The 18176-nt window shown below is 51.8% G+C and overlaps 1 protein-coding gene across 1 annotated transcript in view; it reads left to right on the plus strand.

The window, feature by feature from the left end:
- The window catches only part of MROH2A (maestro heat like repeat family member 2A), a 59125-nt gene extending 41097 nt beyond the window's left edge, over positions 1-18028 (plus strand). Inside the window, exons 27-42 of the mRNA XM_054550011.1 lie at positions 1074-1178; positions 2546-2669; positions 3196-3314; positions 3860-4012; positions 4444-4598; positions 6666-6825; positions 6905-7098; positions 7423-7560; positions 8098-8212; positions 13196-13345; positions 13456-13638; positions 14185-14340; positions 15905-16036; positions 16671-16773; positions 17070-17135; positions 17630-18028. Coding sequence (XP_054405986.1) covers positions 1074-1178; positions 2546-2669; positions 3196-3314; positions 3860-4012; positions 4444-4598; positions 6666-6825; positions 6905-7098; positions 7423-7560; positions 8098-8212; positions 13196-13345; positions 13456-13638; positions 14185-14340; positions 15905-16036; positions 16671-16773; positions 17070-17135; positions 17630-17751 — 2175 coding nt within the window. The 3' untranslated portion in view covers positions 17752-18028. The remainder of the gene's footprint in view (positions 1-1073; positions 1179-2545; positions 2670-3195; positions 3315-3859; positions 4013-4443; positions 4599-6665; positions 6826-6904; positions 7099-7422; positions 7561-8097; positions 8213-13195; positions 13346-13455; positions 13639-14184; positions 14341-15904; positions 16037-16670; positions 16774-17069; positions 17136-17629) is intronic.
- Positions 18029-18176: the final 148 nt, after the last annotated feature.

The raw sequence follows: 18176 nt of genomic DNA on the forward strand, positions 1-18176 counted from the left end.
ATTTCTGGACACTTATTTGGCTCTATCGATGTGTTTGCCTATGGTACACCAATACTGCACTGTCTTGATTACTGTAATATTATAATAAGCTTTGAAATCAGGATCAGATAATGTAAGTCCTTAGATTTTGCTCTTTTTTTTTGCTGCATCTCACAGATCCTGATACATTGCATTTTAATTTGATTTCAGTTCAAAACATTTTAGATTTCCCTTATGATTTCTTCTTTGACCTGAAAGTTATTTAGAAATTTTCAAATATTTGGGAGTCTCCAAGAATCTTTCTGGTTTGGATTCCTAATTTAACTGCATTGTTGTCTGATGGCATACTTAAATTCCATATTTTAAATCCTTTTAAATTGAGTGAGATTTATTTTGTTGCCCAGATACCATCTATCTTGGTAAATATTTCATGTGTATTTGAAAAATGCTCTGCTGTTGTTAAGTGCAGCGTTTCAAAATGTCTATTAGGCCAAGTTGGTTAATAGTATTTTTCAGGTTTTCTATCTCCTTTTTGATTTTCTGTCTTTTTGTTTTATCAATTATTGAGAAAAAGGCACTGAAATCTCTGACTAATAGTGTGAACTTGTTTATTTCTCTTTTTGGAAATATACATTTTGATTCTTTCATTTTTTTGCCTCGTGTATTATTTAGCTATGTTATTAGGTGCATAAACATTTAGGATTGTTATGTCTGGTTGATGAACTGACCCTTATTGTGATACATGACCCTGCTTATCTATGGTAATGTGATTTGCTCTAAAATGAACTTTTATATCAGAATGGCCTCTGGGGCCATCTGGAGTGCAGGGTGGGCTGTGCTCCTGGGCCTTCATTACAGGCAGACATTTGGAGCCAGGCCTAATGCAACAGCCAAGCACCATCCTGGTGAGAATGCTGGGGATGCTCTTTCCCTGCCTACAGCCTCATCTCCCTTCATGATGGGGCCTGTCTAGAACCACAAAGAAGCACTGAAAGTCAATCTGAGTGGGAGGGTGAGGTGGGCAAAAGCTGGCCAGGAAAGGGCTGGCCCCAGGATTTTAACACCCACTATGGTGTTCTGGGCTCTACCCATAGCTCCTGGAAAAGTGGATCTTGTCGGAGAAAGAATGGGAGCGGGAAAAGGCCATGAGCCTCCATCTCTATCTCATGCGGATCTATGTCCACAGCACTGCTGTCTGCGTGAGTCCAGGAGTCTCCATCCCCCAGCCTGCTGCTCTGACATGCACAGTAAAATTCCTGTCTCTATCTGGAAGATGAGGGAACACTTATGAAATCAAGTTCTGTCCCCAAAGGGTCCCTTGGGAGAGGCTGTGATGACCTAGTGCCCTGGGCTGGGTCAGGGAGGGAGAGGGTGGGATTGTGGTTGGCAGAGCTCCAGGCTTTGTGGGGCCTGTGGCTTCTGTAGTGGTGAGAGCCCTTTCTAAGAAAAAAGACACATAGTTATGAATCCCGCATTGGCTAGGAAAGTGAATATTTACTTTGAGAAAATCAAGTGCTGCAAAATCATAAATTTTGCAAAGCTTGACAAGTACCGCAACCCTTACAATGTCTAGAAGGATGTGTTTTTACTGATTGACCATCTGACACAGCCTGATGAGACTTAATTGTCTACATTTTTTGGCTCCATGCTGTTTGACTGTCTTGTCCTCAGGATGGCTGTGGCAGGAGGACGATGGAGTCAGGGTCTGGGGTGCAGGGATGGGTGTCTGGTGCAGGGAGAGAAGTGAGCTGGGCAGGACCCTGGTCCTGGGCATCTGGATGGAGGTGGGGATGAAGGCTCAGCAAAATGAGGCAGGGGCCAAGTCCAACACTCAGTAACATGTGAGGCCAGAGGCTGTGTGGAGGGCTTCAACTGGGCTCTCCTGACATTCCCTGCAAGAGGAGGTGCCATCATCATCTCCACTGTGCAGACAGGAAACATGAGACTGAGAGGCAGAGTACCCTTCCTGGGCTGCTCAGCTAGTGAGCAGGAAGCTCTGATTTAATCCCCAGGGTTTGTTACAGGAACAACTGGGCCCAAGTTCAGAGCTGTGAACTGAGCAGAGCTGAGTCAGAGGGAGTCCTGATTTGATCCCCAGGGTTCATTACAGGAACAACTGGGCCCAAGTTCAGAGCTGTGAACTGAGCAGAGCTGAGTCGGAGGGAGTCCTGATTTGATCCCCAGGGTTCGTTACAGGAACAACTGGGCCCAAGTTCAGAGCTGTGAACTGAGCAGAGCTGAGTCGGAGGGAGTCCTGATTTGATCCCCAGGGTTCGTTACAGGAACAACTGGGCCCAAGTTCAGAGCTGTGAACTGAGCAGAGCTGAGTCGGAGGGAGTCCTGAGCTGGGGCCCACAGATCCAGGCTGCTCAGCCTCCAGGGGCCCAGCTGTGGGCAGGGGAGGCTGATGCTTGGGCAGGGGACAGACAGTGGCACCCTCCCCTTCCCCAAATGAGTGTTTCAGAGCAGGGTTTGCCCTATCAAGTCGCCCTTTACGCTGCCCCTGGGCAGCCCCAGGTGTGCATGAGAGCACAGAGGTGTGAGCCCGTGGTCTCCTGTCCCTCAGATCCACCTAAAGCTGGGGCAGTTTGGCACAATGGTCGGACTCATCGCCCCGTGCACCTGTGATGCCCATCAAAGAACCCGCGTGGCCTCAATGAGTGTCCTGTCCAGCCTGCTAGATCTTCACGGTATGAGAGGGCAGGACATGAGGACCAGCTCCTCTGGGAGGGAGAAAGGGCTGACTCCAGGATTGTGGGCTGCGGCCTGCCCTGGAGGGAAGGATGGCCTCTGTGCAGGCAGGCATGGAGACAAACACAGGTGACCATTAGAGGGAGCAGGGAGGGGAGAGTTCAACAACAGGCCATGGAAGCTTCCAGAAGGAGAGGTTCATTAGCTCAGATTGACCCACAGAGGGCAAGTGCTGGGCACTGAGGGCCTGGCTGAGAGAAAGTCAGCTCCCAGATGCCAAGCATGTGACAGAGCTGGCCAGAGCTGAGTTCAAGGGAGAGCAGGCCTCTGAGCTGGGTGGAGAGGTGGTGCGGGCAGAGGCTGCCACAGGGAAGGACCAGTGACAGCAAAGGTCAGAATGCCTGGGACGTTCACATGCTGGAGGGTGGCTCAGGCCTGCAAAGCCAGGGCAGGAGGTAGCCACGAAGTGGGGGTGGCCAGGCCCTTTGTCCCTGCTGGTCATTTCTGAAGTTGTATTCCCGACAGCAAGCCAGACCTGCTCCTTGTGGGGCCCTTCCAAGGAGAAGGAGCTTGAGAAATGTAAGGGGGACCTCCAGAGCACAGATGTGGAGAAGATCTTCTGTGCATCCTCCAGAATCGCCAAGGTGACAGCCGGGGAGCCTGCCTGGGCTGCCAGGCTTGTCTCAGGGCCCTTGGCCGTCTCTCAGGGAGGGAGGCCTTCCTGGGCTGGCCTCACAGCCCAAGTTTTCTGGGGTCTCGGCTTCCACGGCCTTTGGCCCAACTCCTGCCCTCTGTGTTGAAAGGGCCTGCAGTATGTCAGGTCCCTACTTTGTCTCTGGCACACAGTAGGTGCTTAATCTGCTTTGCTGTCTTCCTCCTGTCCCTGTGATGTGCCACACTGAGTGCTGAAAGGGCCATGGGAATGATTTGGACAGGCTCTGCACGTGGCGTGGGCATGTGGGCCGGCTCATGGCACAGTGATGAATGGAAGTGCCTGGAGCCACCCAAACAGGGGCTGGGGACTTCAGGAGACCAGCCCCTTCTGGCTCAGCCCAGGAGGAGGCCATGGCCATGGTCTGAGGGAGGATGGGAGCCTGGAGTGGGGCCATGGGTGGGACAGGGGAGGAGGGAGTGTCAGCAGTCATGGAGTGGCAAAGGAGGGCAGGGGAGTCACCCGCTCTGCTCCTAGGTGGTCTGCATGGAGTTTAGCTGTGATGAGGTGGTCTCGCTCATCCAGAAGCTCTGCGAGAACATTGGGGCCATGAACCTACAGCACGACAAGGCCTCTGTCACCTGGATAGCCTCCTTCCTCCAGATGCGGGCCAAGGAGCTGGAGGACAAGGTGGCAGAGCCGCGGCAGGGCCACCAGAGAGAGGGGCTGGGGCTGCCTGGTGTGCCCAGATGAGAGGGAAGGACGAGGGCCTCACCAGCACTCACTGAGAATGCCTCCGCCAACCCTTGGCTGCTAAAGAGGAGGAGGAAACAGAGTTCTAGAGCTAGCAAGAAGTGTGTTGAAGGTAGTCTGGTTAGTTAAGTGCACGTTGACCTGGAGATCAAGGCTCTCCTCCCCGGAGCACACCACCTCCTGCACTGAAAGCCTGGGAAAATGAGTTAGAGGCAGAGACCAGAGGATGCACTAGAGAGGGTGCTGGGCATTTAACCTGCCCATTGTCCAACTGGGCCAGAGCCCTTGGAGCAGGGGCATGTCATGGGGTTAGTGCAGGAGGCCACGGGGGCCTGGGCTGCCTCCGGTGATGCCCCATCCCTACCTAGGTGGCCGAGATCCTGAGTGCCATCCTGGTGCACCTGCCGGTGGTGGACCACCCAGAGGTGCGGCGCCTTCTCATTGAAGGCATCCTGCTGCTGGCGCACCACCACCAGGAGACCATCCTCACATTGCTCCTGAGGCAGCCACTGCCCATGGAGAGGTGGGTGCCCTGGAGGAGGTGGCCCCGGCCTCCTGTGCCATTTGACCGTACCCAACTCACCACCCCGATGTGTCCCAGAAGCCTGGAGCCTTGGGCAGTACCTTGCCCTACCCTGAAGGAGGTCAAAGCCCTCTTCCTGTACCTCCTGCAGGAGGTGCCAGCCTCCGATGAGCCACTGACAGAGCCCAGGCTTGTAGAACTTCGCCACATGGAGCTGGAATCTGGACCTGTAGCTCCTCACATGCCCGGGACAGTGTCTGTGGAGTTCATTCTCTCCCAGAGTAGCCCTTTCCTTCCCTGCGAACAGAGCTCCAGCAGATCGGCTGCAGGATGTGGCTCCAAGGCCTGAGCAAGCCCTGGAGATATTCCAGGCTGTCCCTATTTCTTTCAAAATGTGTCCTAAGAGGGGAAGCGACTTGTCCCAGTCTCCAAGGGGAGAATGGCCCAACCTCCAGCCCCGGAGGTGGCCATGAGTGATGCAGAGTGACCCCATCTGTACTGGTGTTTCTCTGCAAACAGTGCAAAGCTCCTGTGTGTGCTACAGCGTGATGGCACAGGCAGCTGGGCATGGTCTCCCCACATGTGGGGAGTCTGTTTGGGGTGGTACCAGAATTCATCTGGGAGGAGCCAGAAAGAGCTAGGCAGTCATCCCCAGAGCAGTGGAGCCTGTGCTGGTGCAGGGAGGTGAGGAGATGTCAGGCTAAGTAAGAGGCTTGGAACAGAGAAAAGAGTTTTAAAAACAGGCCCTGGCTCCAGAGCCATAAGGGCTGACCTGCCCGAAATGCAAGCATGGCTCCCCCGTGGAGCTGCTTCTCGTAAGGGCAGCCCTGCCGTGGGTCCAGCTGGGAGGGTGGTGCAGGTTTCATGATTTAACGAGGCTCAGTGGCTCATGGGGCAGTGCTGGGTGGGGGTAAGGGGGATGTGCAGTTCAGCCCTGGGTCAGGCCGGTGTACTTGGTGGCCACGTCACACTGGCTTTCACTTAGTTTGCCAAAATCTGTATTGGTTTGCTATTGCTGCATAACAAATTACCACCCACTTAGAAGCTTCGAATAACATCCATGGATTAGCTCACAATTTCCATGGTTCAGGAGTCAAGGCATGGGTTAGCTGGGCTTTCTGTTCAGGGTCTCACAAGCCTGTGGTGAGGGTATCAGCAGGGCTGCATTCCAGAGCCTGGGGCTGTCTTCCAGGATTGTGTCATTGTTGGTAGTTGTTTCTTGCTGTTGTAGGACTGAGGTGCCCCTTCTTGTTTCCTTGCACCCCACGGCTTCTTTACAGTGGGTGCTGATGAGTGCACTCTGCCCCCTCTCCATTTATTCCTGCCCCAGGCCCCCAGGCACATCTCCCCTCAGACCCAAACTCACCACTCTGCTCTTGAGCATTTGGTTTTGTGGGTTCCAATAGTCAGTTTACACATCTCTTTGTTCAACTTAACCTTGTTAAATTATATTTAGACTTGTTAGACTCACATTAGCCTTTTAGAACCTCCCAGATGCCCTGCTCTCTGTGCCTCTGTACCTATCCTGGGGGACTTCCCTTCTCAGCAGGGCCGTGGACTTGGACTTGGAAACCAGGAAGGCCCTTTTCCAACTATAGTTTAGTAGGTGGCCTGACTGCTGCAAGCCTCACTTCCCTCTTCTGTGGAATAGGGAGACAAAATACCTTCCTCAAAGATGTGTTGGGAGGGTTAGGTGATATAATATCAGAAAGCTACCGACAACCAACCTGATGCAAATTGGGCACTAGGAGGTATTGTGGGACATGTCTGTACAGTCATCAAGCAGGTGGGGGTCTCTGTGGTCATCTAGCAGTGGAGCTGGGGCTTCCGTGGGGGCCATGGCTTTCCCAAAGGTACCGTGAGCCCATGCAGAGAAAGGGGGTTGAGTGTAGTGTCAGGGACCTGGGTTCTAAGCACGCAAATTTTGGCGGCTCCCTCCACCTCCCTGAGATTCAGTCCCCAGAGTCCAACCCCTACTTAGGGGGCTGTCAAGGGGGTGAAAGGGATTCTTTCCTGCCAGGGCACATGCCAGGAAACTCACAGTCCTTGTGCCCTAACTTTGGTTAGCCACCTGGCAGAGGTGTGGCTGGCAGTGTCGGAGAACGTGCCCTTCGCCCGGACCATGCTCCACAGCCTGATGGGCCGGCTGCAGTCATGGCTCAGCCCCAGAGTCAGTGCCACCTCCAAGGCTGACATCTGGCGCCTGGCTGCGGTGGACCCCCTGATGGTGAGTTGCAGGCGCAGGCCCCAAGGCTACTCAGGGGTCTCTGGGTAGGAGCCTGATGCCCTGGACCTTCTCTCTGCAGACCCTGTGCACCATCCACCTTCTCATTCAGAAGCTGGATGAGAATGACAAGCTCCCGGATTTTCTCCCTGACCTCACCTACACTCTCCTGCTACAACTTGGCAGCAGCCACCGACCAGAGGCTGCCCCGCCAGTCTTGAAGATGTGGAAGCTGGTCCACACCACTCCTCTGCCCGAGGAGATGAACCTGCAAAGGTGCTCTCGAGGGTGGTGGGTGCAAGGCAGCAGGCCTGGGCTGGGTGTAGCCACGGGCTGCCCCTTAGTTGCCAGTGGACTCCACTGAGGGGCCCTCTGTCTTCACCTGGTGGGAGATGATCTTACTCAAGATGCCGTTCTCATGTGTGTCAAGCACGGTGTGGTTTTCAGAGCTTGCAGATCCACTCCCTCCCTGGACCTTTCCCTCAGTCCCTTGGGCTGGGCCTGGCAGGCACTGGGGCCCCACTTCACAGATTGCAGCAGCCTCCCCAGGCCATGTGCTCCCAGCAGGGCAGCGCATCACAAGCTCCCACCTCCCTTCAGGGTCACTATCAAGTCCATGCAGCTCTTGTTCAAGAGAGTCAAGAGCCAGCACCTGGCGCGTGCCCTGGACAAGCAGGCAGTGTGGGACCTCCTGCAGGACGGCGGGACATTCCTGGAGGGTGTGAGCCTGCTGGCCAGGTGGGCCCTGGCTCCCACAGGGTGGCAGGGGGACCTGCAGAGGCACCTCCTTGCTGGATGGAAGGGCTCCTTGCGAGGACATGGTCCGGTCATGGCTGAATGCCTTCTTTCTGGGGGAACTGCCACGCTAACCTGTGACTCTAGGATGGCAGTGGTGTGCAAGACAATGAGAACCTTTTATTCGAACCCTTCCTGCTCAGAGCAGATATGAGGGCAGAGAGAGGAGGGGCTTGCCCCCAGGGCCACACAGGGTCTGGAGCAGGCCAGGGATGGGAGTTACTTCCGGGGTCCTAGTCACTCCAGAGCCGCCCTCACTCTAGTCCCCTTTGTAAAAAGGAGATAGACAATGACTGATTCACTGACAACCTCAACCAAGCCCCCAGGAAGAGGAGGGAGAAGCTCAGAGATGTTAGGACCTCTGTCCGGGGTTATCCTGCCAGCAGGGTCCAGGCACCGGTGCGGCCCCACCCAGCTCTTGGCAAACGTCAGGCAGGGGCGGGGCCGCCTCCGCGACCTGGCACTGTCTCTCCTCTGCAGGCTGTGCGTGCAGCATGTGGAGGGCCACAGGCAGAGGCTGGCCCAGCTGGTGCTCAGGGGCATGGACTCAGAAGTCCTGAGCTGCCGCATCAGCAGCACAGCGATCTGCGTGGAAGTGAGGCACCGGGTGCGGGTGGGGTGCAAGCGGAGGGGATGGGGTCCCTGGATTCTTCTGGGGATGGCTCGTCTCCAAGGCATGGGAGTTGGGGGGGACAGGTGAGCACCCCTCCTCTGAGTGCTCATTCTCTCTTCTGCTCCTTCATTCATTCATCACATGAGTAGTGCAGGGCAGGCCCTGCTGGAAAGACAGGCTGAGCCCTGCAGCATTGCAGCTAACTGATGTGTGACCAGGCAAGTACAGCGACCCAGGGGACCCAGGGAGGGCACCTGGGTTCTCGCTGGGGCAGGCTTCCTGCAGGAGGACTCAGAGAGGCCGAGGGACTTTGCCAGGTGGGAAGGCAGGGCCCAGCGACCCTATCTCAGAGCGAGTGTTGGAGTGTCCTGAGGGCAATGATGCCCGATGCACCCTAGGAACCAACCGCAGCCCAGGCCAGAGGCCAGCCAGTATTTTCTGTAAAGGACTGCATAGTAAATTTTTGGCTCTGTGGCCAACTCAGCTGTAGCAGGAAAACAGCCACAGCCAATACGTCAACCAGTGGGCACGACGGTGTCAACAAAACCTTATTGATGGACACTGGAATTTAAACTTCATGGGATTTTCATGTGCCATAAAATTTTCTTTTCTATATTTCTTTTCCCCAACACTTAAAAATAGGAAAATGAGTTTTGGCAGTGGGCTGTACAAAAGCTCCTGGAAGTACAAGACTAGTCTGGGAGGTACTCACCAAGCATCTATAGGTTCTTCAGGCCCCTCCCTGTGTTCAGGCCTCTGTAAATCTTCAAAATGAGCATGGGAAGGAGAAGTGCTCCCTCGTTGTCTCACCCAGGACCTGGCCTTTGATGTGTCTGAGTTTAGAATTTTCAGTGGCTGGAAGCCACACAGGGCCAGGCCCAGGTGCTGGAACCCGAGGGCCTGGTTAAGAGCCTCCACTCAGTTGCTGATTGGCTGGAGATGAAGTTACTTAGCGTCTCTGAGCTTCAAGCTCTCCATTTGCCAAATCGGGGAAAGCAGTGCCTTCTTTTCAGGGCTTTGGTGAGAGCTAAATGAGACAGACCATGTACGTATTGCTTGCTTGGGAGGTAAGTGCTCATTAAATGCTAGCTAATTATGGCTGTTTAAAAATTAGGTTCAGCTTTTTTGGTTCCATATGAATTTTAAAATAATTTTTTCTAATTCTGTGAAGAATGTCAATGGTAGTTTAATGGGAATAGCATTGAATCTATACATTACTTTGGGCAGTATGGTCATTTGCATGATACTGATTCTTCCTATCTATGAGCATGGGGAATATTTTTCCATTTGTTTGTGGCCTCTCTGGTTTCTTTGAGCAGAGGTTTGTAGTTCTCATTTGAAGCGGCCCCTCACTTCCCTTGTTAACTGTATTCCTAGGTATTTTATTCTCTTTGTAGCAATTGTGAATAGGGTTCATTCATGATTTGGCTCTCTGCTTGCCTGTTGTTAGTGTATAGGAATGCTTGTGACTTCTGCAGATTGATTTTGTATCCTGAGACTTTGTTGAAGTTGTTTTATCAGCTTAAGAAGTTTCTGGGCTGAGACAATAGGGTTTTCTAGATATAGGATCATGTCATCTGCAAACAAAGACATTTTTACTTCCTCCCTTCCTATTTGAATACCCTTTATTTCTTTCTCTTGCCTGATTGCCCTGGCCAGAACTTCCAATACTATGTTGAATAGGAGTGGTGAGAGAGGGCATCCTTGTTTGTGCCAGTTTTCAAAGGGAATGCTTCCAGCTTTTGCCCATTCAGTATGATATTGGCTGTGGGCTTGTCACAAATGGCTCTTATTATTTTGAGGTACTTCAATACCTAGTTTGTTGGGAGTTTTTAACATGAAGGGATGTTGAATTTTATTGAAGGCCTTTTCTGCACCTATTGAGATAATCATGTGGTTTTGTCTTTAGGCCTGTTTATGTGATGAATTACGTTTATTGATTTACGTATGTTGAACTAGCCTTGCATCCCAGGAATGAAGCCTACTTGATCGTGGTGGATGAGCTTTTTGATGTGCTGCTGGATTCAGTTTGCCAGTATTTTATTGAGAATTTTTGCATCGATGTTCATCAGGGATATTGGCCTGAAGTTTTCTTTTTTTGTTGTATCTCTGCCTGGTTTTGGTATCAGCATGATGCTGACCTCATAGAATGAGTTAGGGAGGTGTCCTTCCTTTTCAATGGTTTGGAATAGTTTCAGAAGAAATGGTATAAGCTCCTCTTTGTATTTCTTTTTCTTTTTCTTTTTCTTTTTCTTTTTTTTTGAGACAGGGTCTTGCTCTGTCACCAGGCTGGAGTGCAATGGCATGATCTCAGCTCACTGCAACCTCCACCTCCCAGGTTCAAGCGATTCTCCTGCCTCAGCCTTTCGAGTAGCTGGGACTATAGGCATGCGCCACCACACCCAGCTAATTTTTGTATTTTTAGTAGAGATAGGGTTTCACCATGTTGGCCAGGATGGTCTCGATCTCTTGACCTTGTGATTCGCCCGCCTCAGCCTCCCAAAGTGCTGGGATTACAGGCGTGAGCCACCGCGCCCGACCACCTCTTTGTATTTCTTGTAGAATTCAGCCTGTATAGCCAAGACAATTCTAAGCAAAAAGAACAAAGCTGGAGGCATCACCCTACTGGACTTCAAACTATACTATAAGGCTACAGTAACCAAAACAGCATGGTACTGGTGCAAAAACAGACACATAGACCAATGGAACAGAATAGAGAACTTAGAAATAAGATTGCACATCTACAGCCAACTGATCTTGGACAAACCTGACAAAAACAAGCAATGGGGAAAGGATTCCATATTTTAAAAATAGTGCTGGGAGAAATGGCTATCCATTTGCAGAAAATTGAAACTGGACCCCTTTCTCACACATTATGCAAAAATTAACTCAAGATGGATTAAAGACTTAAATGTAAAACTCAAAACTATAAAAACACTAGAAGAAAATCTTAGGCAATACCATTTAGGTCATGGGCATGGACAAACATTTCATGATAAAATCACCAAAAGCAATTGCAACAAAAGCAAAAATTGACAATTGGTATCTAATTAAACTAAGGAGCTTCTGCACAGCAAAAGAGACTATCATCAGAGTGAACAGGCAACCTACAGAGTTGGAGAAAATCTTTGCAATTTATCCATTCAAAAAAGGTCTAATATCCAGAATCTACAAGGAACTCAAACAAATTTACAAGAAAAAAACAAACAATCCTATTAGAAAGTGGGCAAAGGACATGAACAGACCCTTCTCAAAGAAGACACTCATGCAGCCAATAAACATATGAAAAAAAGCTAAATATCACTGATCATTAGGTAAATGCAAATCAAAACCACAATGAGATACCCTATCATGCCAGTCAGAATGGCCATTATTAAAAAGTCAAGAAACAACAGATGCTGGCAAGGTTGCAGAGAAATAGGAATGCTTTTACATGGTCGGTGGGAATGTAAATTAGTTCAACCATTGTGGAAGACAGTGCGGCAACTCCTCAAAGACCTAGAACCAAAAATACCATTTGACCCAGCAATCCCATTACTGGGCATATACCCAAAGGAATATAAACCATTCTATTACAAAGATACATGCACGTGTATGTTCATTGCAGCACTATTCACAATAACAAAGACATGGAATCAACCCAAATGCCCATCAATGATACACTGGATAAAGAAAATGTGGTACATGTATACCATGGAATACTATGCATCCGTAAAAAGGAATGAGATCATGTCCTTTGCAGGGTCATGGATGAAGCTGGAAGTCATTATCCTCAGCAAACTAATGCAGGAAAAGAAAACCAAACACCCCATGTTCTCACTTATAAGTAGGAGCTGAACAATGAGATCACATGGACACAGGGAGGGGACCAACACACACTGGGGCCTGTTGGGGGTGGGGTGGGGGAAGAGAGAGTATTAGGAAAAATAGCTAATGCATGCTGGGCTTAATAGCTCGGTGATGGGTCGATAGGTGCAGCAAACCACTATGACACATGTCTACCTATGTAACAAGCTTGCACTTCCTGCACAAGTACCCCAGAACTAAAAAATTAAAAAAAAAAGAAAAAAATTAGGTTCAGCTTTTAAGAAGCAAGCTATTTAAATTCTTCAAATTCGATAAGGGTGGATTATAAATGATTTTTTTTTAATGCTTGCTGACAATAGTGTGGGGGCTTTACTCTTCAGGAATTTTCCCTGAAGAGCATTTAAAATAGGTTGTGATAGTTGTATTCACTGCTCTACCTGGCCCTGAATAGGTGCTCAGTATATGTTTAAATGAACGGAAGTGCTGTAGGAAGCTCCTGTGATTGCTGATGCTGGTGTCTGGGACAGGCTGGAGGTGGACTGAGGTGGAGACAAAACATTTAGAAGCTTATAGCAACTGCGCCTAACGGGGGTTTAAGGAACTAGATGTGGGAACAGTCAATAGATGCTCACTTCTCCTGTCCCTGGACTCACCAATTTGGTGTTTAATTTTCTTTTCAGGCCTCTTTCAAACATACTCAGGTGCTTGCATGCACACATGTACACACATGTGCACACACGCATGCACACACACGCATACCAGTGAGGTTTTGGCACTTGGAGTACTAGGCCAATAGTAATTCTCCTGAAAGTGAAATTCATGTTTTTTGTGCCTTTCTGTTCAGATGCAGGTGGGCGTGGCTCTTGCATTTGGCAGTGGCTGTTATGTTACCTGAAAAAATAAATGACAAATTAATATATATATATATGTAACAATTATCTAGCATTCCCCCCATATTTCCTTATTAAATTCCCACACAGACCCTGAGGCAGGTACTAGCATCACCCCCTTTTTATAGAGAGGAAATGGAGGCTCTCAGAGCCCCTCCTCTCCTGTCCACAGAGCCACCAATCTGCATTACCTCTCCTCCCACGTCCCACCTTGCTGCTGAGAAATGAACCTGCCCTGGGGATAACTGCCCAATGTCCTCCCTTCCAGTTCATGAGCGACCCAGTTCTGTACCAGGAGAAGCTGCTGAAGCCGGCAGTGTTGCTGCTGGAGAAGGGTGCCGACCAGGAGGAAGACGAGGCCCTGCGGGTGCTGTCCCTGCGTGCCCTCGGCAACATGGCCCTGGGCGCCCCCAAGAAGGTACTGTGCCCAGCCCTGGGCCCAGGTCCCGGGAGCTGAGGGTGCAGGCCGGGTGCCCCAGTCAGCCTGGGAGGGAGGGTGCAGGCTGAGGGCTGCCCATGCCCCTCCAGGTGAAGCAGTACCGGAAGGTCTTGCTGGAGAAGTGCCTGGGCCCCCTGAGGGAGCCCGTGAGCACCAGCGTGACTGCCGAGGGCATGGAGGCCCTGACCAAGATCCTGGCTGAGCTCCGAGAAGGGGATGTGGGGTCCTCTTTCGACGCCATGTCTGAGCAGTGCAGGATCTTCTTCGACAACGTGAGTCTGACGAGAGCCCTCTGAGCTTGCTCAGTGAAGGAGTGGGCACTTCTCAGACCCTAAGGAAGAGATGGGGTCTAGAGCAGAAAGAGCTGAGGCTCCTGCTGGGTGCCAGTGTAGCGACTGGCTGATCACGGGATCTTGTGAAATAAAAGGTATTCTTCTAAGTTCCAGAGAATCAGTGCTGTCAAGTGACAGCTCCTGGGCCTCTGCAGCCCTGCTAGGAGGGAAGGGTCTCCCCCTTTTATTCCTTGCACCTACAAATACCCCCAGGGCACCTGTGTCACCCTGGGCCTCTGCTAGGCAGGGCTGTGCACTCAGATCCCGCACAAGCCCTCACCCAGGGAAGAGGCGGGCACAAAGACCAGAGCAACGCCCAGCCCCTTGAGGGCTACGTGATCCCTGCCGAAGGAGAGACTACACCCTGACGGAATGATCCAGAAGTCTCTGCAGGGGCCAAGGCATTGGGTGTTCCTTGGAGAATGGCTGGGGTTTTGCTGGGCTTCCTGCTGCCTGCATGTCAGCCTGTGTCCATCCCGGCCGCAGGAGAGCGAGCTGCTGCGTCTGAAAGCCTTCATCCTCTTTGGAAAGCTGGCAAGGGTGGTCGGGATGTCCAAGAAGCATTTCTTCAAAGGAGAGGTGAAGAAGGCCTGGATCCCCCTCATGCTGCACTCCCAGGACCCCTGCTCCAATGCAGCCCAAGTAAGACACATGCTGGGCTTTGTGTCCCGGTCTGGGGCCCGCTGTCCCCCAAGGAAACAGGTCCTTGGGTCTGCTGGCTCGGTGAGCTGCAAGCTTTTCTCCGCCTCAGTCGGTTTTCTCTGAGATCCCAGAGGCCACAGCCTGCTCCCTGCTGCCCTCCATCCCTCACACAGGCTGAGGAGAGAGGCCATCCGAGATGATCTGCAAAGCCACCTCACTGAGCAGTCTCAGCCCCGTGTCGGGGGACATGGCGTGGTGGCTGCCTATAGCCCTCCTCTGCCCACAGCCTTTCTTCTAGCAGATTCTGTAACTGGCAGGTCACTTTTGAGTATTAGGACTCAAAATACCCCAAAGTGGTCCTGTCCACTGCCTGCTCCCTGTGGGGCAGGCCCGTGTTGGGATGGGAGCGGGCCTGGTTTCTCCCTCTCCACGGCCCAGCTCCTCTGTTGCTTTGGGGCGGGAGGAGAGGGAGAGACAGATTTGGGAGTAAATGAGTGCTCTCATTTGAGCTGCTGCCTCTCAGGCTAACCCTGGCTGGTTGGGGACCTCAGGCTCCTCACTCCCTGCATGGCCCACGACCTGGACCACCCTCTTCTCTCTCTAGTCTCTTCTTACGGACTTGGGGGGTGGGGTCAGGAAGTGGGGAGGTTCTGCCCCCGCCTAGTAAGCCTTGGGATGCAGCTGGCCCCACATGAAAGAAACGCAATGGCCATTTTCAGCAGGTGCCTTGGACCCCAGCTCTGGGGTCACAGGACAAGTCCCATCACTGTGAGGGCAGCAGTTTCCAGGTGGGGTGGAGTGGGTGGCCCGGGTAGCCCAGGTGGCCCTTACAGGCAGTGAGGGGTATTGAGATGCACGCTCCCTAGACCTGGGCTTTGCACTCACCACCCCAGCTTCCGGGCTCTGCCACATCCCTCTGCCACACCATCCCTGGCCACCCTGGGCACAAGGTGTCACTGCCCAGAGGCTCCTTTTCCTTGCCAGTCCTCACCACCCTCTGTCTTCAGCCCACACTGTTCTTCCATGTTTTATCGACAACTGTCCAGTGGGGTGGTGGGGGGGGCTTCAGGGAAGGCACCAGGGTACACCCAGCAAGGGTGACCGAGAGTGAGGAAAGGGCTACCGAGGCGGAAGCATTTTGTCTTCCTGCCCTGCCGTCTCCAGAAGCTGTGGCCAGCAGGCTTGGTCACAAGGCAGATGCTGGTGGACTGGGCCTGGGAGGTGAGGACACGTGCCCAGTCTTGCCTGCTTAAGCCAGGCTCCCACCTCTGATCCCATGGAGGGCTGGGTCCCAGGCAGGGCTGCTGAGGGCACGAAGGCGCTGGCTGAGGGGGCGGGTGGGGCTGCATCTGCCCCCAAGGGGCTTTTTATAAATGCACATGCAGCCATGTTCAAGCTGGCAGGGGCTCAGGCCCCAGGTGGCCTCCCAGGAGCCACCAGCTCTGCCTTTCTTTGGCTTGGTGAGGCTTTTCTGGGGCTGCCCTCTGGCTTCCTGCCAGCCTCATCCCTCCGGGGAACCACCTGGCCTGGCTGATGGCTCTGCTGCCGTCCTGTGTCCCTGCAGGCCTGTATGGCTACCATGTTTCAGTGTGTGCACTTCTGGGGCTGGAAGTCCCTGGAGCATCCCTCAGGGCCAAGTGATACCACTACTGATGACAAGATGACCGTTTTCCAGACAACCATGTGCTCCATCCTGGTGAGGAAGCCAAAGGGGGAAACAGCCCGTCTCAGGTGGCCACACGCTGGCTTGGAGCTGGGGGGTCGAGATTGCCACAGCTTTCTTGGGGCCCTATGTTTACCTTCCACACATGCAATGTCGAGACCGGCACTGGGCAGCAGAAATAGAAGGCAAGCCATGTGCCTATTTCAGCTGTCTGATGTTTCTTTTAGCAGGCACATCCAGAAAAGTGCAGAGGTGAAACTAATTTTAATATATTTTATTTCACTCAAATAACTAAAACATGATCATTTCAACATGTAATCAGTATAAAAACCATTATTGTGATATTTTATAATTTTTTTGGGTACCATCTTAAAACCCAGGGGGCACTTTACCTTAATTCAGACCAGCCACACTTGAAGTGCTCCAGGTTACACGTGGCTTGTGGCTACCATGTTGGACAGCACAGGTTCTCTGGTCAGATGGGATATGAAAAATGTAACAGGTGGCCAATGGTCCTTCACTTGCCAGCTACTCATCTGCTGTCTGATGCTGGGATGGGCGCTTGCCCTCTCTGATGCATCTTGGTGATGGGAACACTCTTCGTGAATGACAGCCCATTGTCAGGGTCTCATCCTCCAAAGCTGTGTGTATCACTTACTTTTTGCAGACTCAGAAAAAGCCGGCTGTTCTCTACAGCTTCTTGCTAGAAACAATGGCCTACGTTAAAAACAACTTGTCAAGAATCAGAATCGCTGCTTGCAACTTGGCAGGTGAGCAGACAGACGTCTCCTGACTCAAGATAGACTTTGAAGGCCCTCTGGTCCACCCCGGGACTCAGAGGGTGGATCATGGGTGGGAGGCATGTGGCAGAGCTGGGACCAGAGCTCAGGTCTAAGCCCTGCACTGTGCTTTCTATCCTGTTTTGATTTTGGCTTCCTCCTTGCCAACGTGGGCTCAACAAAATCTTTCATCAATGTTCTCATAACATAAAACAAGTAAACCACAGAACGACTTGCCTGCTGACCTAATACTCGCGTGATGAGCATTTCTTTGGCTATCGTTTTAGGAATTATTATGAAGCAGATGTCTACACATTACCTGAAAAAGCTAGACTTCCCAGCATTACGGAATTGTGAGTAGTGGAGAGTGTTAGATGTTGAGTCCACGACTCACCAACTCACTGGGGGAGCTTAGAGAAACTACTTCAAGGGAAGAGCCAGAGGACCCTTTGCTGTGGGGTTTTGGGGGGTGGGAGTGCAACCAGGGCAGAGAGAGATGCACCTGGGGAGGCCTTTCCAGGACAACAGCTATTGATGAGTGGAGTCCCTTTCATTCCCTGGGCTGTTTCTCCCATTCATAGCTTCTTATGAAATGCTTTTGCCCTGATGCTGCTATCAGGTTCTGTGGGTGATTTCTGTCCCTGTTAGGGTAGTCACTGAAGCCCTGAGAGCTGCGATGTGTGTTGAAACAGCTCCACCTGCAGTCTTCTGCTTTCCCACACAGGAGCTTCCCCGTCTGCCCTTGCCCACCTTCCGCAGCCCTCGCCTGCCATCACTGCCCAGGGCATGCAGCATGTGGTCCTGCCTGGGCAGGGCCTGAACCTTTCCTTTTTGTGTTCCATCTCAGCCCTCCAGGAACTACAGCTGGACCCGGATCCCGGGGTCAGGCGGGCAGCCCTGGAGACGCTCACAGTCTTGGATAGCTGTAGTCAGCACAGGCTTCTGGCTTCACCCCAAGGAATGTCCTAGGTGGTCCAAACATAAGACATAAACTGTCTTCTTAGTGCCAAATGCAAGCCCTTTTTAATTTAGTTTGTAAGAAGTTTAGTTTGTAGGAAAAACACTATTGTAAAATAACTAGTATCCTTTTCTTCCCTTCCGTTGAAATAAACCTCCATTGTCATTGGAGTACAGACTTGTGACTGTAAGGTGGTGACAGCCCAGAACCAAGACAATGAAGCAAAGGGAACTTTGGCCTTAATGAGCCACTCCATTTCCGATTTCCCCCCAAGTACGTTTGTCTGACAGCCCCTTGGCCCAAAGAGTTGGAAACTAGCTTTGTGTCTTCACTCCTAGTTCATCCACACACATGCTGACAGTGTGCCTAAGGCCAGGCACTGTGCCAAGCAGTGAGGGGAGGCCTAGAGTGTCCCCTCTGTCTCCAGGGACTCTTC

Source organism: Pongo abelii, chromosome 11 (genome assembly GCF_028885655.2).
Source record: "Pongo abelii isolate AG06213 chromosome 11, NHGRI_mPonAbe1-v2.0_pri, whole genome shotgun sequence".
In the NCBI taxonomy this organism is placed as follows: Eukaryota; Metazoa; Chordata; class Mammalia; order Primates; family Hominidae; genus Pongo; species Pongo abelii.